This window comes from Pan troglodytes, chromosome 4 (assembly GCF_028858775.2).
Source record: "Pan troglodytes isolate AG18354 chromosome 4, NHGRI_mPanTro3-v2.0_pri, whole genome shotgun sequence".
Taxonomy (NCBI): Eukaryota; Metazoa; Chordata; class Mammalia; order Primates; family Hominidae; genus Pan; species Pan troglodytes.
In genome coordinates, this window is record NC_072402.2 from 169,555,612 (window position 1) to 169,572,274 (window position 16,663).

Consider the following 16,663-nt stretch of genomic DNA (forward strand, 5'->3'; position numbering starts at 1 on the left):
ATACATAGCTTTGAAACGCCAAATCCCATTCAAACTATATAATACAGTTAATAAAGGAAATACACATTTCAGAGGGAGAAATTTTAACAGCTTTAACTTTTTCTTCCAACTCTTGACCACTCATTTTCCCCCCTTTTTAAAAATAGGCCAGCACATTTGCAAGTATAATTGCATTTTTGAGTAATCAAGCTGACTCTATGTCAATGAAATTTTTTCAAGGGAACAAGCAACCCAAGTACTTACCACCCTCTTCTTTCTGAAAGTCCTTTCCATAGGGGATCAGTGCGCACCATTCGTTCAATCAGCTTCTTCCAAAGCATTCCTTCTGAGATCACTCGCTGCCATTCTTTACATACCAGCTCTGCTGCACACAGAGACCTGGCATCCAGGTACGAAAGAATGTTTTCTGCTATGTGATCTAAGCCTTGCTCTACAAAACAGAAAAGGGAATGAAGGAACGGGAAGAGAGATAGAAAGGTACCAGCCATCATTTCCTTAAAGATAAGAGGAATAAAGAAATCCTGAACCAAGTAAAATATTTTAGTCATATCAAAAGTTCTACAGATACTCAAATCCATGAGTACATAAACATATCTTTTTGGTTCTGATTTTTTACGATAAAACAATTGATAGCAACTCTTCTCTGTGTGTAAAAGCTGACCTTGGACAGTTCTGTTATTTGTCAAATATTATGACAAGACTTTTCATTTTCTTTTATATAACTCTCACAGTACTCCTATAGGGCAATGACGCCCCAAATTTGACAGATGAAGCACAGAAAGGTAAAGAACTCAAGATTTTACACTCCCTTGGCTTTACTACTGGAACTCGGATTTCTTGCTTCAAAGTTTGTGTTCATTCCCATCTTACTCACTGTCTCTCATAACAAATCATATCCCCATTAATCCATACCCGGTGTGAATCCCTGGGAGATCAGAAGACAAAAAAGGCAAAACACCGACTCATCTTGAAAAACTTATGAAAAGTTAAATGGCAATCCAAGAATTAAAGTCGATTGTGCTTAAATGTATTTTTGTCAATCTTTTCATCTCCCTTTCATGAGTATCCATTTTCTGTTCCTAAACAGATGGGACAATCCTCAAAAGCAATAGCCCCATGTCTACAAATCCTAGAATCTTAGAGGTCATTGGCTTCAACCTCCCACGATACAAGGATACTCTCAAAGAAAACCACTTTCAGCCTCTGCCTGACATTCACAATGGGAAGATGATCAACATGGCCACCACTGTTGCCACCTGTAAACTCCCATCCTGTGGCAGTAAGTATGTCTTCTACAGTTGCAAGAAATAAAGCTTCTCCCCAAGCTTATTCTGTGTAGGGACGAGAACACAGAACTTATCATCAGAAAATTCCCATTTCAAGTCCCAGGTTCACCACTTACTAGTTCTATGACATGAAACAAACACTGAAACATCCCTGTGCCTTGAATTTTTGTGCCCTAACATACAAAATGGTAATCACCAGTAACAACTACCCTTTCTTACACTGTCTGTCAGAATCAAATTCAACAGTTTTATGAAAACATTTTATAGACAAGCACTCTACAAGGTTAATATCTGTTCTCTTTTCTCAAAATAATTAGAAGTAGTATAATAGCACTAAACTTGGTTGTTGAAAGGCCAGATGTAGGTAAATTATTAAACTTTCAGAGTCTCAGTTTCCTCATCTGTATAAGATTACGATAATCTCTACTTGATTCTGAAAATATCAAAATGAGATGATGCATGAAAAATGCTTTACAAACTAAAGTTCCTTCAATTCTAAGAATGACTATTATTATACCATTGGTTATAATTTCCAGGTCCTTCATATACTAAAATTCTCTTACTCTGGACTAGATCAAAGACCCAAGCTATGGTCTAAGAATAAAGACTACACTGGGACCACTGTCCTTTCCTGCATGTCATTTACAGTTAATGTGGTCAAAGGCTGCACTGCCTTCATCTGATAGTCATATCACAGAAGACGCCTAAGATGGCAGTAAGTTAGAATAAAATCCCAGGCCTCTCCCCCAAAAACATCTATTGAAACAATTTCCCCGAATGCTCTATTTGTACAGCTAGTTGGAAAGGTGGGGGGCAGCTTTGTGCGGTTTATATTTATCGTTACTATAATTCACCTTCAAAGCTTTGTCTGACCCATCCATTTCAGTCTCCAGAATTCTGATTTTTGTCACACCCAGAAGAGTGGGTATTCCACACCAGACCTGCATGATGGGCTAAAGTACTAAGGCAAACATGTTAAACCATGTTGGCAAACATGTTAAACGGGTCAGAACCAAGGACAGCACCCACGACACTAGCTATTAGTACCTATTATTATAATATTTCCCTCCAAGCTAGCACTGATGCACGCATCAATATGCCCAGGGCACCCACACTGCGCCATCCGGTCTGTAGTCATCTATATGTGCCATTGCCCAGTCCATATCTCTCTATTCTGTCCTCGGAGGTATTTGGAAAAATCAGCAGATGATGATATTACCATCTATTTACATCATTCTTCAGACCTACCTACTAGCCTGGTAACTTTATCCAAAAAGGAAATAAGGTGAGTAGGGTATGGCTGCTTTCATGTTCCCGTGCTGGGGTTTACTACATAAAGTTGTATTGCAATTTTTCACTTACATGTTGACACTAGCTGCTTGGTAACCCTTTTAAACATATCTAGTTCATGTTCATTATAGAAAATTTATAAAGTGTAGATGAGCAAAAATTTTTAAATCCCTAAACCCCATTTCCCAGAGATGGGAACCACTTTTCACATTCTGTATACATCCTTCTAGGTTTACACAACCACACACAATCTTTTCAGAGGCTGATTAGCCTTTGAAACTCATCTAAGAATTCTGCTAAAGCACAACATCAAATTTAATAGCTAAATCCCCCAAAAACACCTTCTCCAGTTCTTAAAACCAGGAAGTCTGCTCATCAATCATCTCTGGTGCTATCATGCAAGACTACCATGTGCAACTGTACAAGCTGTACAGGGCACAATTGTACCCAATAGTTCTGCATACTGATTTTCAATTGCTTCACAATGTTCTACAATTTGAAAAATCACAACCACAGGTTTTGCCACTATCCAGGCATACAATGTATTTAGGCCTACTTGTTTATAGGAGCTATGTGATTGCTACATATCTTCACATCTTTCTCAAACACAACTTTGCTAACCTTTGTTTTAAAGCCATTATTCTTGGGTTGGGGGGATGGTGGGATTAGGTTAATGGGAGTGAAAATATGTTGTTTCTTTCTATTATCACTATACTATCTATTCTAAGCACACTATCCCTTCATCCTTTATAATCTGGCTCCAAATAGTTAATTATTTTGTTTTCAACTCTTTCAATTTACTTCAACATTTTGGACAATTTAACATTATTTGGAGTTTGGTCTTCTTGGTACCATTCTCAAAGGTTTCACAGGGACTCACTCTATCACCCAAGTTGGAGTACAGTGGCACAATCATGGCTCACTGCCACCTCAAACTCCTGGGTTCAAGCAATCCTCCCACCTCAACCTCCCAAGTAACTAGGACTACAGGCACATGCCTCCACACCCAGCTAATTTTTTTTATCATTTGTAGAGATGAGGTCTCACTATATTGCCCGGGGTGGTCTCCAACTCCTGGGCTCAAGCAATCCTCCTGCCTTGGTCTTGAAAGTGCTGGGATTACAGGCGTGAGCCACTGCGCCTGGCTGCCTTTCTTCCATCTTCTATGTTTACTTAAAATCAGGGAAATCCAAGGATAATCACATGGGGTTCTGCTTGTGCCTCTCCATCACTAGGATTGACAAATTATTCATCAGAATTTCAAACTGCAGAATCCGTCAGCCTTCTTTTCTCACATTTTTGTTCAGTCTCTAGCCGTGGACTAACAGACTTAGCTCTTTCAATCTTTCTAACGCTGGGGTACTTATCTATCTTCCTTTTCTGATTTCTACACTTAATATTAGAACATAGCTAATTACAGCATCTCACTCTGTTGCCCAGGCTGGAGTGCAGTGACATGATCATGGCTCACTACAGCCTTGACCTTCCAGAATCAAGTGATCCTCCTGTCTCAGCCTCCCTAGTAGCTGAGACTAAAGTATGCACTACCATGCCAGGCTAATTTTTTTTAAAAAAAATTTTAGTAGAGACAGGATCTCACTATGTTGCCCAGGCTGAGAACATAGCCACTTTTAAAGTAATGTAAACTTCATATCATTAACCCAAATCCTCCTAATTGGTTATAAACACATCTCAAACTAATTCCCCTCTAGAACCCTCTGCTCTCTGAAAGGTGAAACAAATGGCAAGACAAGGATGCATTAGGGGCTGCATGGTGGCTCACACCTGTAATCCTAGAACTTTGGGAGGCCGAGATGGGCAGATCGCTTGAGTCCAGGAGTTTGAGACCAGCCTGGACAGCATGGCAAAACTCCATCTCTACTAAATATACAAAAATTAGCCATGGTGGCACACGCCTGTAATCCCAGCTACTTGGGAGGATGAGGAGCGAGAATCACTTGAACCTAGGAGGTGGAGGTTGCAGTAAGTGGAGATCATGCCACTGCACTCTAGCCTGGGTTACAGTGCAAGACTCTGTCTTTTTTTAAAAAAATAAAAAATAAAAAGAATGCATTAGATACTCGCCTTTTCAAACCTCAAAGGCTGCAACGTCCCCATCATCTGTGACGGGAAAGCAGCACCCAAACCTTCAACCTATCTGGGTGGTCTATAAGCCTGTGTGGTTGTATCTGACTCAACTCAGGGTTACTGATTTTCAAAACAACAGCAACAAGAAAAGAACCCCCCAGTCTTCTCCTGACCTATAAAATCAGAATCTCTAGACGGTAAGGCCCAGGAATCTGGGTGTGTTTTTGTTTTTTGTTTTATTTTGTTTTGTTTTTTTGAAACAGATTCTCACTCTGTCGCCAGTATGGAGTGCAGTGGTGGGATCTCAGCTCATTGCAACCTCCACCTCCTGGGTTCAAGCGATTCTCCTGCCTCAGCCTCCCGAGTAGCTGGGACTACAGGCGCACACCACCATGCCCAGCTAATTTTTGTATTTTTAGTACAGACGGGGTTTCACCATGTTGGCCAGGATGGCCTTGATCTCTTGACCTCATGATCCGCCCAACTCGGCCTCCCAAAGTGCTGGGATTACAGGTGTGAGCCACTGTGCCCAGCCAGGAATCTGTATTTTTAAGAAGTGCCACTAGATAATGCTGAAGTATTAGGAACTATTGGTTTATAGCAATGATATCCCTTTTAGTCCTCTTTGATTCCCCCATCAATTGCTCACAACTAGGCTATCATGAGTTTTTACAGAAATAAATCCCTTACTAATACTTATTTCTTCCTCTTTCAAATGCCATCAGTCCAATTAAGCAACATCTCAGTGATATCTATGAGATTTGACCTATTTCCTTTGTCTGATACTTTAAATGCATTTCCTCCTTCTATGAGGCAGCATGTTTTAGTCTTGTGAAAAACACACTGCCTGAAAGTCAGATAAACTAGGTTGCATCTCAGTTCTGTCAACTGCTAGTTGTGTGACCTTAAGCAGATCAGTTTTCCTTTTAGGATCTCAGTCTTCCATAATATCAGAATGATATTAAATGTCTGAAATAAATTACATCATATAATCTTCACAATAACCTTCTGAGATAGGTACTCTACATACCCTCATTTTACATAGAGGGAACCTCCCAGTCTTGCTGCGAAAGTTAAAAAAACAGCATACGTAAGGAGCTGGGTAAATAAGAAGTTCACTCAAGAAATATCAGTCTTTGTTCTACTCTCCCCCAAATCCTCTCAGCAGATATCAATGGACAAGGCAGATACACAATATTCTTCGTTACCTTCTGCAGAAAAAATACTACGCATCTCCTCCAGCAAAAAGCTAAGCCCCCCCCCCCCTCTATTTTCTTGGTATAAGTCTCATGGCCCCTTAAATGTTTTGAGAAGAACAGGAATCACACAATCTCTATTCAGGTACCTTAGAGTGGCCACCCTCAGGAGCCATGCAGAGCATGTAACTTTCTGGTTTCAAGCCTATCCAGGACAAAGAGGTTACTGAATAAGGTGGTCCATTTGCCTGGGCTAAAAAGTGCTTTGAGGTGTTAAAACTAAGCATTTTCTGAAGTACCTATGTCTGGCTCTCATTACTCTATCATGCTGAGACTCCCCCATCTCTCACCACCACCCCCTCTTCCTAAGGCAACAAGAGGACACATTACAGCCTCAGAAAATTGAGGCCATAATACTTCGCACACAGTGCTGAAGACATGCTGCTGTTGTTAATTACAGGAACCAGATGAAAGTCTGGAAAAACTTCAATAATAAATTAAAACAATTAAAAGGCACAAATTTCAAAGCTCAATATGTAAATAACACTGTATCAAAACTCAAATGTCAATTAAATGCCCTTGACTACAACCAGTTTTAACACAGCTGCTTAGATCATACAATTACAGAAACTTTTATTATTTTAGAAATGCATTTCAAAGAGCAGCTGCAAAGAAACTTCCTTTCCCACCCACCCGTGTTATCCCTTCCCCCTCCCTAGTCACAAATCTAGTTGTAAAATCTGAAGTTCTAAACGTTTTAAAAGAAAACAATGCAATTGCTAACAGCAACAGTCCTCAACGGATGCCTTTCACTTGGAAAACACCAACCTAAGGTTTCAGACAGAAACGAAGTGAAAAGAAGCTCAGGTCACAAAGTCTAACATCTTTTTTCCATAAAACACCCAGGAAACAAAACAACAAAGTGACAGACACCTATATGATGTCAGAATGAATCAATTCGGGAATCAGTGGGTGAATAATTAAAATTTCCTACCAATAAATCTTACTACCTCTGGAGAAGCAGGTGTTTCCTGCCTCTCTGGGCTTTTTCTTAAGCTGCCATCCTCAGAGTACCCAATAGATGCCAGGCATATTATAACATATTATCATTAATCCTCACACAATCCCCATAAAGTATTACTATTATTCCCACACAGATGAGGAAACTGAGGCTCCAGAAAGTGGGACCACACAGCTGTAAAGTGTAAGGGCTAGGATTCAAACCAAGGGCCTGTGTGACTCCAGCACCCATGCTTTTTCCTGTCACGCTGCTCTGGCCGTGTACCCAACCTAAAGCCTCATCTATGCTCTGTTTCTTCCACATCTCCTGGGACTTTTAATCTGATCTCTGTCACATTTATGGTCCATAATGGCTTATCATCCTTTCTTGAGGATAAGACAATTGAATAAACCAGGGCCAGACAGCCAAGTGTTTCAAAACTCTTAATTGCTTAGACACCTCAACAAACAGATCACCAATGCTTATCATCCTTTTTGAAGTACAATCTGTCCCTACTTTACATGGTATGAATTTTCCCATTAACAACAGTTCTTACAAACCGCAAACTCAGCCTGCAGAAATTGACATTGCAGACTAAACATTTACTATGATTTTTAGAAAGGCATATCATAATTATCACTTTTTCCACTGAGCCAAAAGGAGCCAGAGACCACAAACATTTTCCATTTTCCCTATACTGACAGGTATGATATTCACAGCAAGCATTTAAAAGCTATAATTATAATTTTTACAGAATTAATGGTTTTCACAATCAAATGAAGTCGTAAGTTGACTGTCAATTTCAATAGTGTAAAAACCTCAAACTCAAGATGATGTACAGTAAAAATGAAACACCAAACTAGTATAATGATTCATAAGTTGCTCCACACATTATTAAATCTAAGTATGAACATGGACACAGACCTGTTTCTCCTGTGATGCTCTTAAAGCAGAGTCTGTGTTAAGGAACTAATGCCATGTTTAATCTAGGTCTACTAGATACTAACTAACACAATCAACTTGGCCAGCTTGTCCTCAGCTATTAGATTCATATGTATGATATATACTGACATATGTATATATGTTCAGATCAAGTCCTGTTAAAACAAATAGCATTTTAACTAAAGTATTTCCATGTCCCAGCCAATGGTCCATTCATTTCATGTAATATTCAATACCACAAAATTCCACTTTAACAGAGATATGGACAATGCCTTAACATTCGCTGTAATGAAAACTGAATTGTATGCAATTATACTAACCATATTTATATACATAACACATGTTCATCTGTTCTGCTTCTTCTCCAAGGCTGTATACTCCCTAAGAGATGGGGTTGCCTCTGAACTATACTCTGAAAAATCAAGAGAACTTCAACAGTGCCACCTTGTGGCTACTCTGCAAATACAAGGTGAGTTCCCTGGCACTCTAAAACGTTTGAGAAGCAAATTACAGGGAAGAAAATAAAACCAAAACGGTGGAAAACAAACAATAAATTGAATTGCTTGAGAAAAATGAAGGCATCCTCTCATCAGTTAAAATCACTTATGAGGGACAAATACAATCACCAACTTAAAAAAAGACTCTGTCTTTTCTTGGTGTGAGATGCAGTCTGATTCCATAGGTTTCTGGGTTTGAGTTCTGTACATACAGAGAAGCTGCATCATATGTACATGCCTCATCTTACTTCCATTCACCTGTAATTCTCTCTCACGCAATCAAAAGCATGTCTCCATCTCCCCCTCCCTGGATCCCTCCCTCATAATTAAAAGTGAGAATTATTGAACTGAGTTGTAATCCTTACATTCAGTACTTGGGGCCAATTTAAGGAATTTTCCTTAGCCTTTGTACTAATTTTTGAACCAACCCCTACCATCATTCACATCACCACCACTATAATCAAGACGTGTGATTCTGGGCATCTCACCCAATTAACTTCTCCTTGGCTTCCTAATCTACACAATGAAAAACAGGACTAAGTGATGGCTAAGATCCCCTTCAGCAATTAAATAGTATGATTCTAGAAAGAGAGGATTTACGTTTTGCTTTCCTAGAGATTCTAATGGAAGAAATGAGCAAGTCATGCTAGATTTCAGCATAAAAAGAACGGCAGTGTCAAATTTTTCTAAGCTAACTCTCAAATATCCTTAAAACTCCCATTGTAGAAGGTAAACTTACACGTTTTGGAAGAGAGATTAGAAATCAGAAGCTGGTTTGTCAATTTGCAGCCTCAGGTTTCAGGCCTGAGGCCTGAGCCTGGGTCTTGTTTGCTGTGGAAGTACTTAGAACATGAGTCTTGTTTGCTGTGGAAGTACTTAGAACACGGAGTCCTGATGTTCTATAAATCACAGATAGGCTAAGGGAGGAGCTACTCTTTAAGAAGCTAGCCTGTAGCTCTGACAAGGGCTAGGGTTGTGGTAATGGTACTGGCTCATCCCTGGCTACTTCTAGGCTTATTTTGACATGGCAATTTTAACCACACACTACACTGGCCACATCAGAGGAAAACATTCTGGCCAGCATTCTCTATAGGAGTGAAATCTCTATATCTTACCTAGCCAAATTTAAATTGAGAATTTTTTAAAAAACAATATAGAAACAGAAAAAAACTCATGATTAATCATATTCAAAGGGGAGTTCAGCACAGTGGTGCATGCCTGTAGTACCAGCTACTCAGGAGGCTGAGGTAGGAGTATCACTTAAGCCCAGGAGCTCAAGGCCAGCCTGGCCCACATAGCAAGATGCCACCTCATTGAGAAAAACAAAAAGGTGGTACAGAACACAGCAAATTTTAAATTATTTTTTAAAAATCAAAGGGAAATAAATAGGTGGAGCACAGTGAAACCATTCTGCAGGAGACTCTTAAGGCAGATATATGTCATTAGACATTTGACCAAACCCACAAAATGAATAACAGCAAGAGTAAACCCTAATGTAACCTATGAATTTGGGGTAATAATGATGTGTCAGCTTAGGTTCATGAATTGTAACAAATGTACTGCTCTGCTGTGCAATGCTGATAGTGGGGCAGGCTGAGGGAACGGGTTATGTGAATATGGGAATTCTCTGCATTTTCCCTTCAATTTTGATCTGAACCTCAAACTGCTCTAAAAATATAAAGTCTACTTTTAAAAATCAAAGTAAATTTAACCAGATGTGTGTGTGTGTGTGTGTGTGCACGCGCGTGCATGTACACACCTATGTGTGTATGAGACATATATGGGAAGACAGTAGTGAGGGAGAGGATGCAGAAACAGCTTTTGAGAAATATAATAAAGACATGCTACCAGTTTTCCCAATGTATTTTTGCCATTCCTTAAGTGCCACTTCAGATACAAATGAATGCCCTAAACTTTTGGGACACTTCCCAAACATACAAACTATGTTTGAAGGGAAAAGAGTACCAGTTTTTTTAAAATTACATACAAAGGCAAAGTGCAGACTCTAAACTACATCAAAATAAAAAGCATATCATTAACTCATTCAACAGACCAAATGAAGCAACAGTTATGACCAATAATGAACACTTTTTTTTTTTTTTTTTTTTTTTTTTTGAGACAGAGTCTCGCTCTTGTTACCCAGGCTGGAGTGCAGTGGTATGATCTCGGCTCACTGCAACCTCCACCTCCTGGGTTCAAGCTATCCTCCCACCTCACCCTCCTGAGTAGCTGGGATTACAGACATCCGCCACCACCCCCGGCTAATTTTTGTACTTTTAGTAAAGACAGGGTTTCACCATGTTGGCCAGGCTGGTATCGAACTTCTGACCTCAAGTGATCCACCTGCCTTAGCCTCCCAAAGTGCTGGGATTACAGCTGTTGAGCCACTGCGCCTGGCCAGTAATGAACATTATTAAAGATACTGCCTGTATTTCCTAGATAGATACTAAATTATAATTCCTCGAGTTCCATATATTAAAGTATGCGTCCCAAAGAAATGCTGCCTCACACAGTACTCATTCAATCATTTCATAAATATCCACCTAGGTCCTTGGGCCGGGCATTCTTCAACTGCTCAGCTTTTGAAAAGACAAGTACAGTTACCTGGTAAAGCGGTAATAAAGTCCCGCTGCAACATGGGCTTCAGGTAAGAGTTAATATGTCCATGCTGATAATGACACATTCGTGAAATAAGATGTTCCACAAATTCCACTTGATCTGATTCAGACCACTGGTCAAAATATTTAATACACAAGTCTTTTTCTTTTTGATAGTTTCCTTCTGATGGCCTCTTTCTGGAGACGATCACAGATGATGTTCCATTACTTATCTATTTTAGAAAAACAAAAAGAATTAGTTTAACAAGGAAAGAAACCTAATTAATATTTCATTAGAAATATTTTTCACCCTGTGTATTTAATCTTAAAATGCCACTTTTACCCTAAAGCCAAACTCATTCCTTTACTAATTCATTCAGGAATTAAAAATGTATTCAGGGTCTGTGTCCTCAAATTAGTCACTACAGGAAATGCCAAAATTATAGCTATTTCTAAAAGGCACCTTAAATTATCATTTTCCAATGCTTACTACAAAATGATGCTCTAAAGATATATACTGGGTATCTCTATACACGGGATATATATGAATTATCATCTCCAAAGATAGCTAATGCTGGAGATAACCATCTTAGAGAAACTGCTCAACTTGGCAAAGTGGCAACTGATTATTAACAGTTTGTTTTACTTCCTCAAAGTTGAAAGTTAATGCTACATTTATGCTAATGGTTCTCAAACTTGAGCTAGCATCAGAATAACAGGAGGGACTGTTAAACACACAGATTGCTGGGTCCCACCCTAGAGGTTTTGGTTTTATTAGTCTGGAGTGGAGCCCATGAATTTGTATTTCTAACAAGTTTCCCAGCAATGCTGATGCCACCGGTCCAGAGACTACACTTTAGGGACCACATGTTGAGAACCACAGGTCTATATAACAAAGATAAGCTGTGTTGTGTTGAAACCTGAAAGCAATTCAATCCAAAAAGCTTCATTTTACCCAACAGTTTCAATCTCCTCCATACTGTTTCCCAGGGCTACTAATCTGGCAAAACAGTTTAGACTTTCCCACCCTTCTTTTGATTATCTTCTCAGAAAGTGACCCAAGGTAAATAAACCATGTATACCTGAAAAGTTCTGCATCTTACGTAGGTGGTTTATGGACAACTCACAGACTCTTATACTAACAATGCATTTCTCATCAAATCTTCCTACAAGTCCTTACATAAAATCAGTACATATTTTTTAAAACTGAAACTACACACACTGCATCTCGACAATAACATTAAAAATAATCTCAATCACTAGACTCAAACCACAACTACTATGAAGTGCAGTAACCTCCCTGTCTAAAAACAAAATAACCTCAATACTTCTGTCAAACATTTGTCAAGCTATCTATTGACCACTCTTCTGACAGCCTCCTCATACATAATACCAGAAAAAATAACACAAAAGATAATTCTAAGAACTGAAGAGCTGAATTACAAATACCTATTAATTCCGTTAGGAACTTATCTCAGGAGTCTTACATGGAATGAACCAAGAGCTTTCACTATCAGTATGTCCCCTAACTTAAAGTGGACAAAATCCATCCCAGAGAAAACATCCTTTATAAATATCCAAAGGAGTCTTCAGTCTTCCTTGACAAAAAATCTTGTCTGAAGTTCTTATGTCCATATTTAGAGGTATGAGATGGGAAGGCATCTATCTTCCACTCAATTTATCCTACCGCCCCATTGTCCAGGAATGTTTCTTCCCTTGTATCTTGGGTGAGGAAAAGCTCACTGACACCAGGTACCACCAGGGGGAAGCATTGAACAAGGATTTTGAAATTTTGCTTTTACTAAGACATTTGAGTCTTAACAGATCCAAAAAATAAGAGTTCAAAACAGAGATGAAAAGTCTTTGCTGTGATGAATATTGGCAAGAATAAGGGGCATCTAAGTTGCTTTAAGCATAAGGATGTCCACCACAATATAACAAGGAAAAGTTAGAAATAACTGCCCAATTACAGGCAACTATTTAAAACAAATTCTAACACATCACCATTAAGAGCTATAATGTAAGCCACTTAAACTAGCATATAAAGTAAGATTTTGGCCAGGCATGGTGGCTCATGCCTGTAATCCCAGCACTTTGGGAGGCCAAGTTGGCTGGATCATTTAAGGTCAGGAGTTCGAGACCACTCTGGCCAACATGGTGAAACCCTGTCTCTACTAAAAATACAAAAAAAATTAGCCAGGCATAGTGGTGGGCGCCTGTAATCCCAGCTACTCAGGAGGCTGAGGCAGGAGAAATGCTTGAACCTGGGAGGCGGAGGGTGCAGTGAGCTGAGATTGCACCACTGCACTCCAGCCTGGGGTGCACAGCAAGACTGCGTCAAAAAAAAAAAAAGTGATATTTTTATAGCAACAGAACATGCTTATGAAATAATATCAAGAAACAAAAGGCAAGATCCAGGATTTTATAAAACATTATGATCACAGTAATTCATGACAAGGGGAACACACCATGACAGAGTAAAGGATATACATCAAAATCTCAAAAGTGCCTTATCTTAAGAAAGAAAACTATGTATGCTTTCCTTCCCCCTTTATTTCTATATTTGATTCCAAATAACTTGCCAAAATAATGGTTCATAACAGGTTAAATATAATGATAACAACTTGCATTTGTGTACTGCTTTATAATTTACAAAGTACTTTCACAGCCATTAATTCATTTGATAAGCAAAAGTGTTATTTTATTTACAGATAAGTTCCTAATCATCTGACCTCCCTAGAGTGTTTGTATAACTATTAACTAGTTGACTGAAAGATAAATGAAAGAAAAACTGAAAGCTAAAGTGTGAAGAACCACTGCCAATTGAAAAATCATAGTAAATGAAGAGCATCCCACTGCAAAATAATAAACGTGGAGGGTACAAAACTCAGTCTGTACACAGTGTTAAGAAGAAAATAACAGCATGTGCACTATTCTATAGCACATTTTCAATATGCTATTTCCAGCCACGTGCTCAGCCCAGCAAGCTCTTCCTAGCATTGTTTTTCTTTGCTTCATTTCCTCTTAAATGTGTTGGATGCACTTTGTTCCTGCTAACTAATCTATCTTTTCAGTTTCAAATCAAATGAACCCAGAGAATTTATTTTTACATTATTATCTTCAGATTTAGATTTGTTTTGCTTTTAATCCTGTCTTCATGAAGGAGAAAGCCATGTGTACCAGCATGGTTGATAAACCACCAAATCGTGAAACTTTGCTTGCTCCCCAAACCCCCAACCACACACACATACACACACACACACACACACACACACACACACACACACACACACACAATCTGGGAAATTGGGAAGAAAACTGGCAAACCTTAAACTAGAGCCAAGGGAGAAGGAGACAAGCTTAAAAGGAAAAGGCAAACCAATGGAAATGGGAGAGAAGAGTAAAGGTTGAGAGCAAAAGGAGAAAAGGTCATCCATGTATACACTGGTGTGTGGCATGGTGCCATTCTGGTGACAAAGGATGCCATCACTGTCCATCTTTGGCTTAGGCAGAGGCCACAGACAGAACATTTTAGGCTACAGCCAACTTCAGAATCTTTGTGGAAACTCCAAAATTATTTAGCATATTTGTAATGACAATTCCCTATGGAATGAAGATAAATTAGGGTGGATTCTGAAACTAGCAAAACTGCACAAAAGAAAACAAAATGCTTGGCTCTCGATTCCACTGAGGACATTAACTGAGGGAGCATCCTATCTACAGTAAGTCAGTTGCTATCTAATCTGTGCGCCGTCATTCCTACCTGCCAAAGAGTATTTTTCTTTGGGGACTCATCTTCATTTTGATCTTCCATAACTGAAGTGTTCTAGGGGGGGAAAAACAGGTTATTTGAATTATACCAAGTTTTGCAAATCCTAAATAACTACAATAAAAAATTTTGAAAACCCAAACTAGAGTGTACCAATACAAACCCAAGAACTATTTGGCTTTGTGGCTAACACATGCCATTTTGGGTCAAGGGAGATGTGCTCATCTCTCATAAATCAATAAAGTTAGTGGTTAGACAAAAGCAAGCATAAAGTCATTATTTACAAAGGTTGGGTGTGCTTAGAAAAAAAGGCTAAATTGTGGGAGTAAGGCTGAGGCTCAACCTCAGTCATCACTGTTTTTGTACTTGTGACAAGAAATTCCAAAGACCCATGAAGTTTCTGATGATTGCACAAAACATTTACTAGAAGGTCTGCTATTCAGTAATGCACCCCAAGGAATCCGCAATTAGAAGTAGCAAAGCCTTGGAAGCCCCCCTGCCTTCGTCTTTCCTCCCCTGATAGCCTTGTTTTTCTGGAATGGCTTCGCAATCTCCGCTAGCAAGCATAGCGGGTGCCCCAACCTTCTCCCTGAAGAGGAGGATGCTGTTAGCCAGTAACAATCTGGCTTGCCTTGGGAATGCATTAGCTTTTGATTTTTGTGTTTACTGCACAAAGAGGTACTGTGTAATTATTCTTTCTGGTGACCCAGTCGCTCAATAGATGCCCATTAACTAGAGATTATACATGATTGGATTTTCCCTTTTGAAGCTCCCACCTAATGGCTAAATGGAAACTTAATGAGAAGGGGAAGTGGGCTAGTTGTGCTCTGAAAAGAGTAACAACTCATTTATGGATACCAGTCTCTCTAAATTCCTTCCAAAACCTAAAATTATAAGACTGGGGTATAAAATTTAAACAACATTTGTCTCATAGTATTATTCAAAACGATATTATAGATCTATTTAAGGTATCAGTGTTTTACAAGATCCTGTTTGTTGTCTTTAGGGAATAAGCCTCTCTCAAATTTTCCCTATTTTTCCTTTATGTTCTACAAGTCCTAAAATGTTTGGACTATTTATACAGTATTTCCAAACAATCCATTTGAAAATACCAATGTAGGTAATGATGTAAGAATCACCACTGAACACTAGCCGCTCTACAGGTCACAAAACTGGCTCTGATCAGGAATGCAGTATGATGGAGTAGGAAAGTCAAAGGCTTTGAAGCCAAAGAGAAGTTGGATTCCTGATTTGGTCACTCATTCAGTGTGTGTGTGTGTGTGTGTGTGTGAGCCTGAGCAAGTTCTTTTACCCTGGGAACAAATACAAACACACAGAGTTGTTGTGGGGATGAAGACTGCCCTATACAATGTTTAGTGCATAATGGGTATTCCAAAAAACATTACTTCACTCTCCGATTTGAAGATGCTACTTTTCACTGCGGCGTTATTCACAATAGCAAAGACTTGGAACCAACCCAAATGTCCATCAATGATAGACTAGATTAAGAAAATGTGGCACATACACACCATGGAATACTATGCAGCCATAAAAAAGGATGAGTTCATGTCCTTTGTAGGGACATGGATGAAGCTGGAAACCATCATTCTCAGCAAACTATCGCAAGGACAAAAAACCAAACACTGCATGTTCTCACTCATAGGTAGGAATTGAACAATGAGAACACTGGAGACACAGGAAGGGGAACATCACACACTGGGGCCTGTCGTGGGGTGGGGGGAGGTGGGGGGATAGCATTAGGAGATATACCTAATGTAAATGACGAGTTAATGGGTGCAGCACACCAACATGGCACATGTATACATATGTAACAAACCTGCACGTTGTGCACATGTACCCTAGAACTTAAAGTATAATTTTAAAAAAAAATGAGAAAAAAAAAAAGAAGATGCTACTTTTCCCCTGTGTTATCTTCTTATGCTTTTCTAATTTCAGAGATTTTGACAGGATGCTCCAGATGGCTGCCTATGGGGAAAA

At 39.2% G+C, this 16,663-nt stretch overlaps 1 protein-coding gene across 10 annotated transcripts in view; it reads right to left on the reverse strand.

Annotated features, from left to right (window-relative positions):
• Positions 1-16,663, reverse strand: part of FBXW11 (F-box and WD repeat domain containing 11) — a 146,467-nt gene that overhangs the window by 38,161 nt on the left and 91,643 nt on the right. For 6 of the 10 annotated variants that reach the window (XM_003310957.5, XM_009450125.5, XM_009450123.5 and 3 more), the window contains 3 exons: positions 14,660-14,722; positions 10,904-11,129; positions 244-430 (listed from right to left, as the gene is read on the reverse strand). In XM_003310957.5, the coding sequence (XP_003311005.1) occupies positions 244-430; positions 10,904-11,129; positions 14,660-14,722 (476 nt within the window). The remainder of the gene's footprint in view (positions 1-243; positions 431-10,903; positions 11,130-14,659; positions 14,723-16,663) is intronic. The other 4 variants (XM_003310956.5, XM_518097.7, XM_063810855.1 and 1 more) reach the window with 1 other exon arrangement.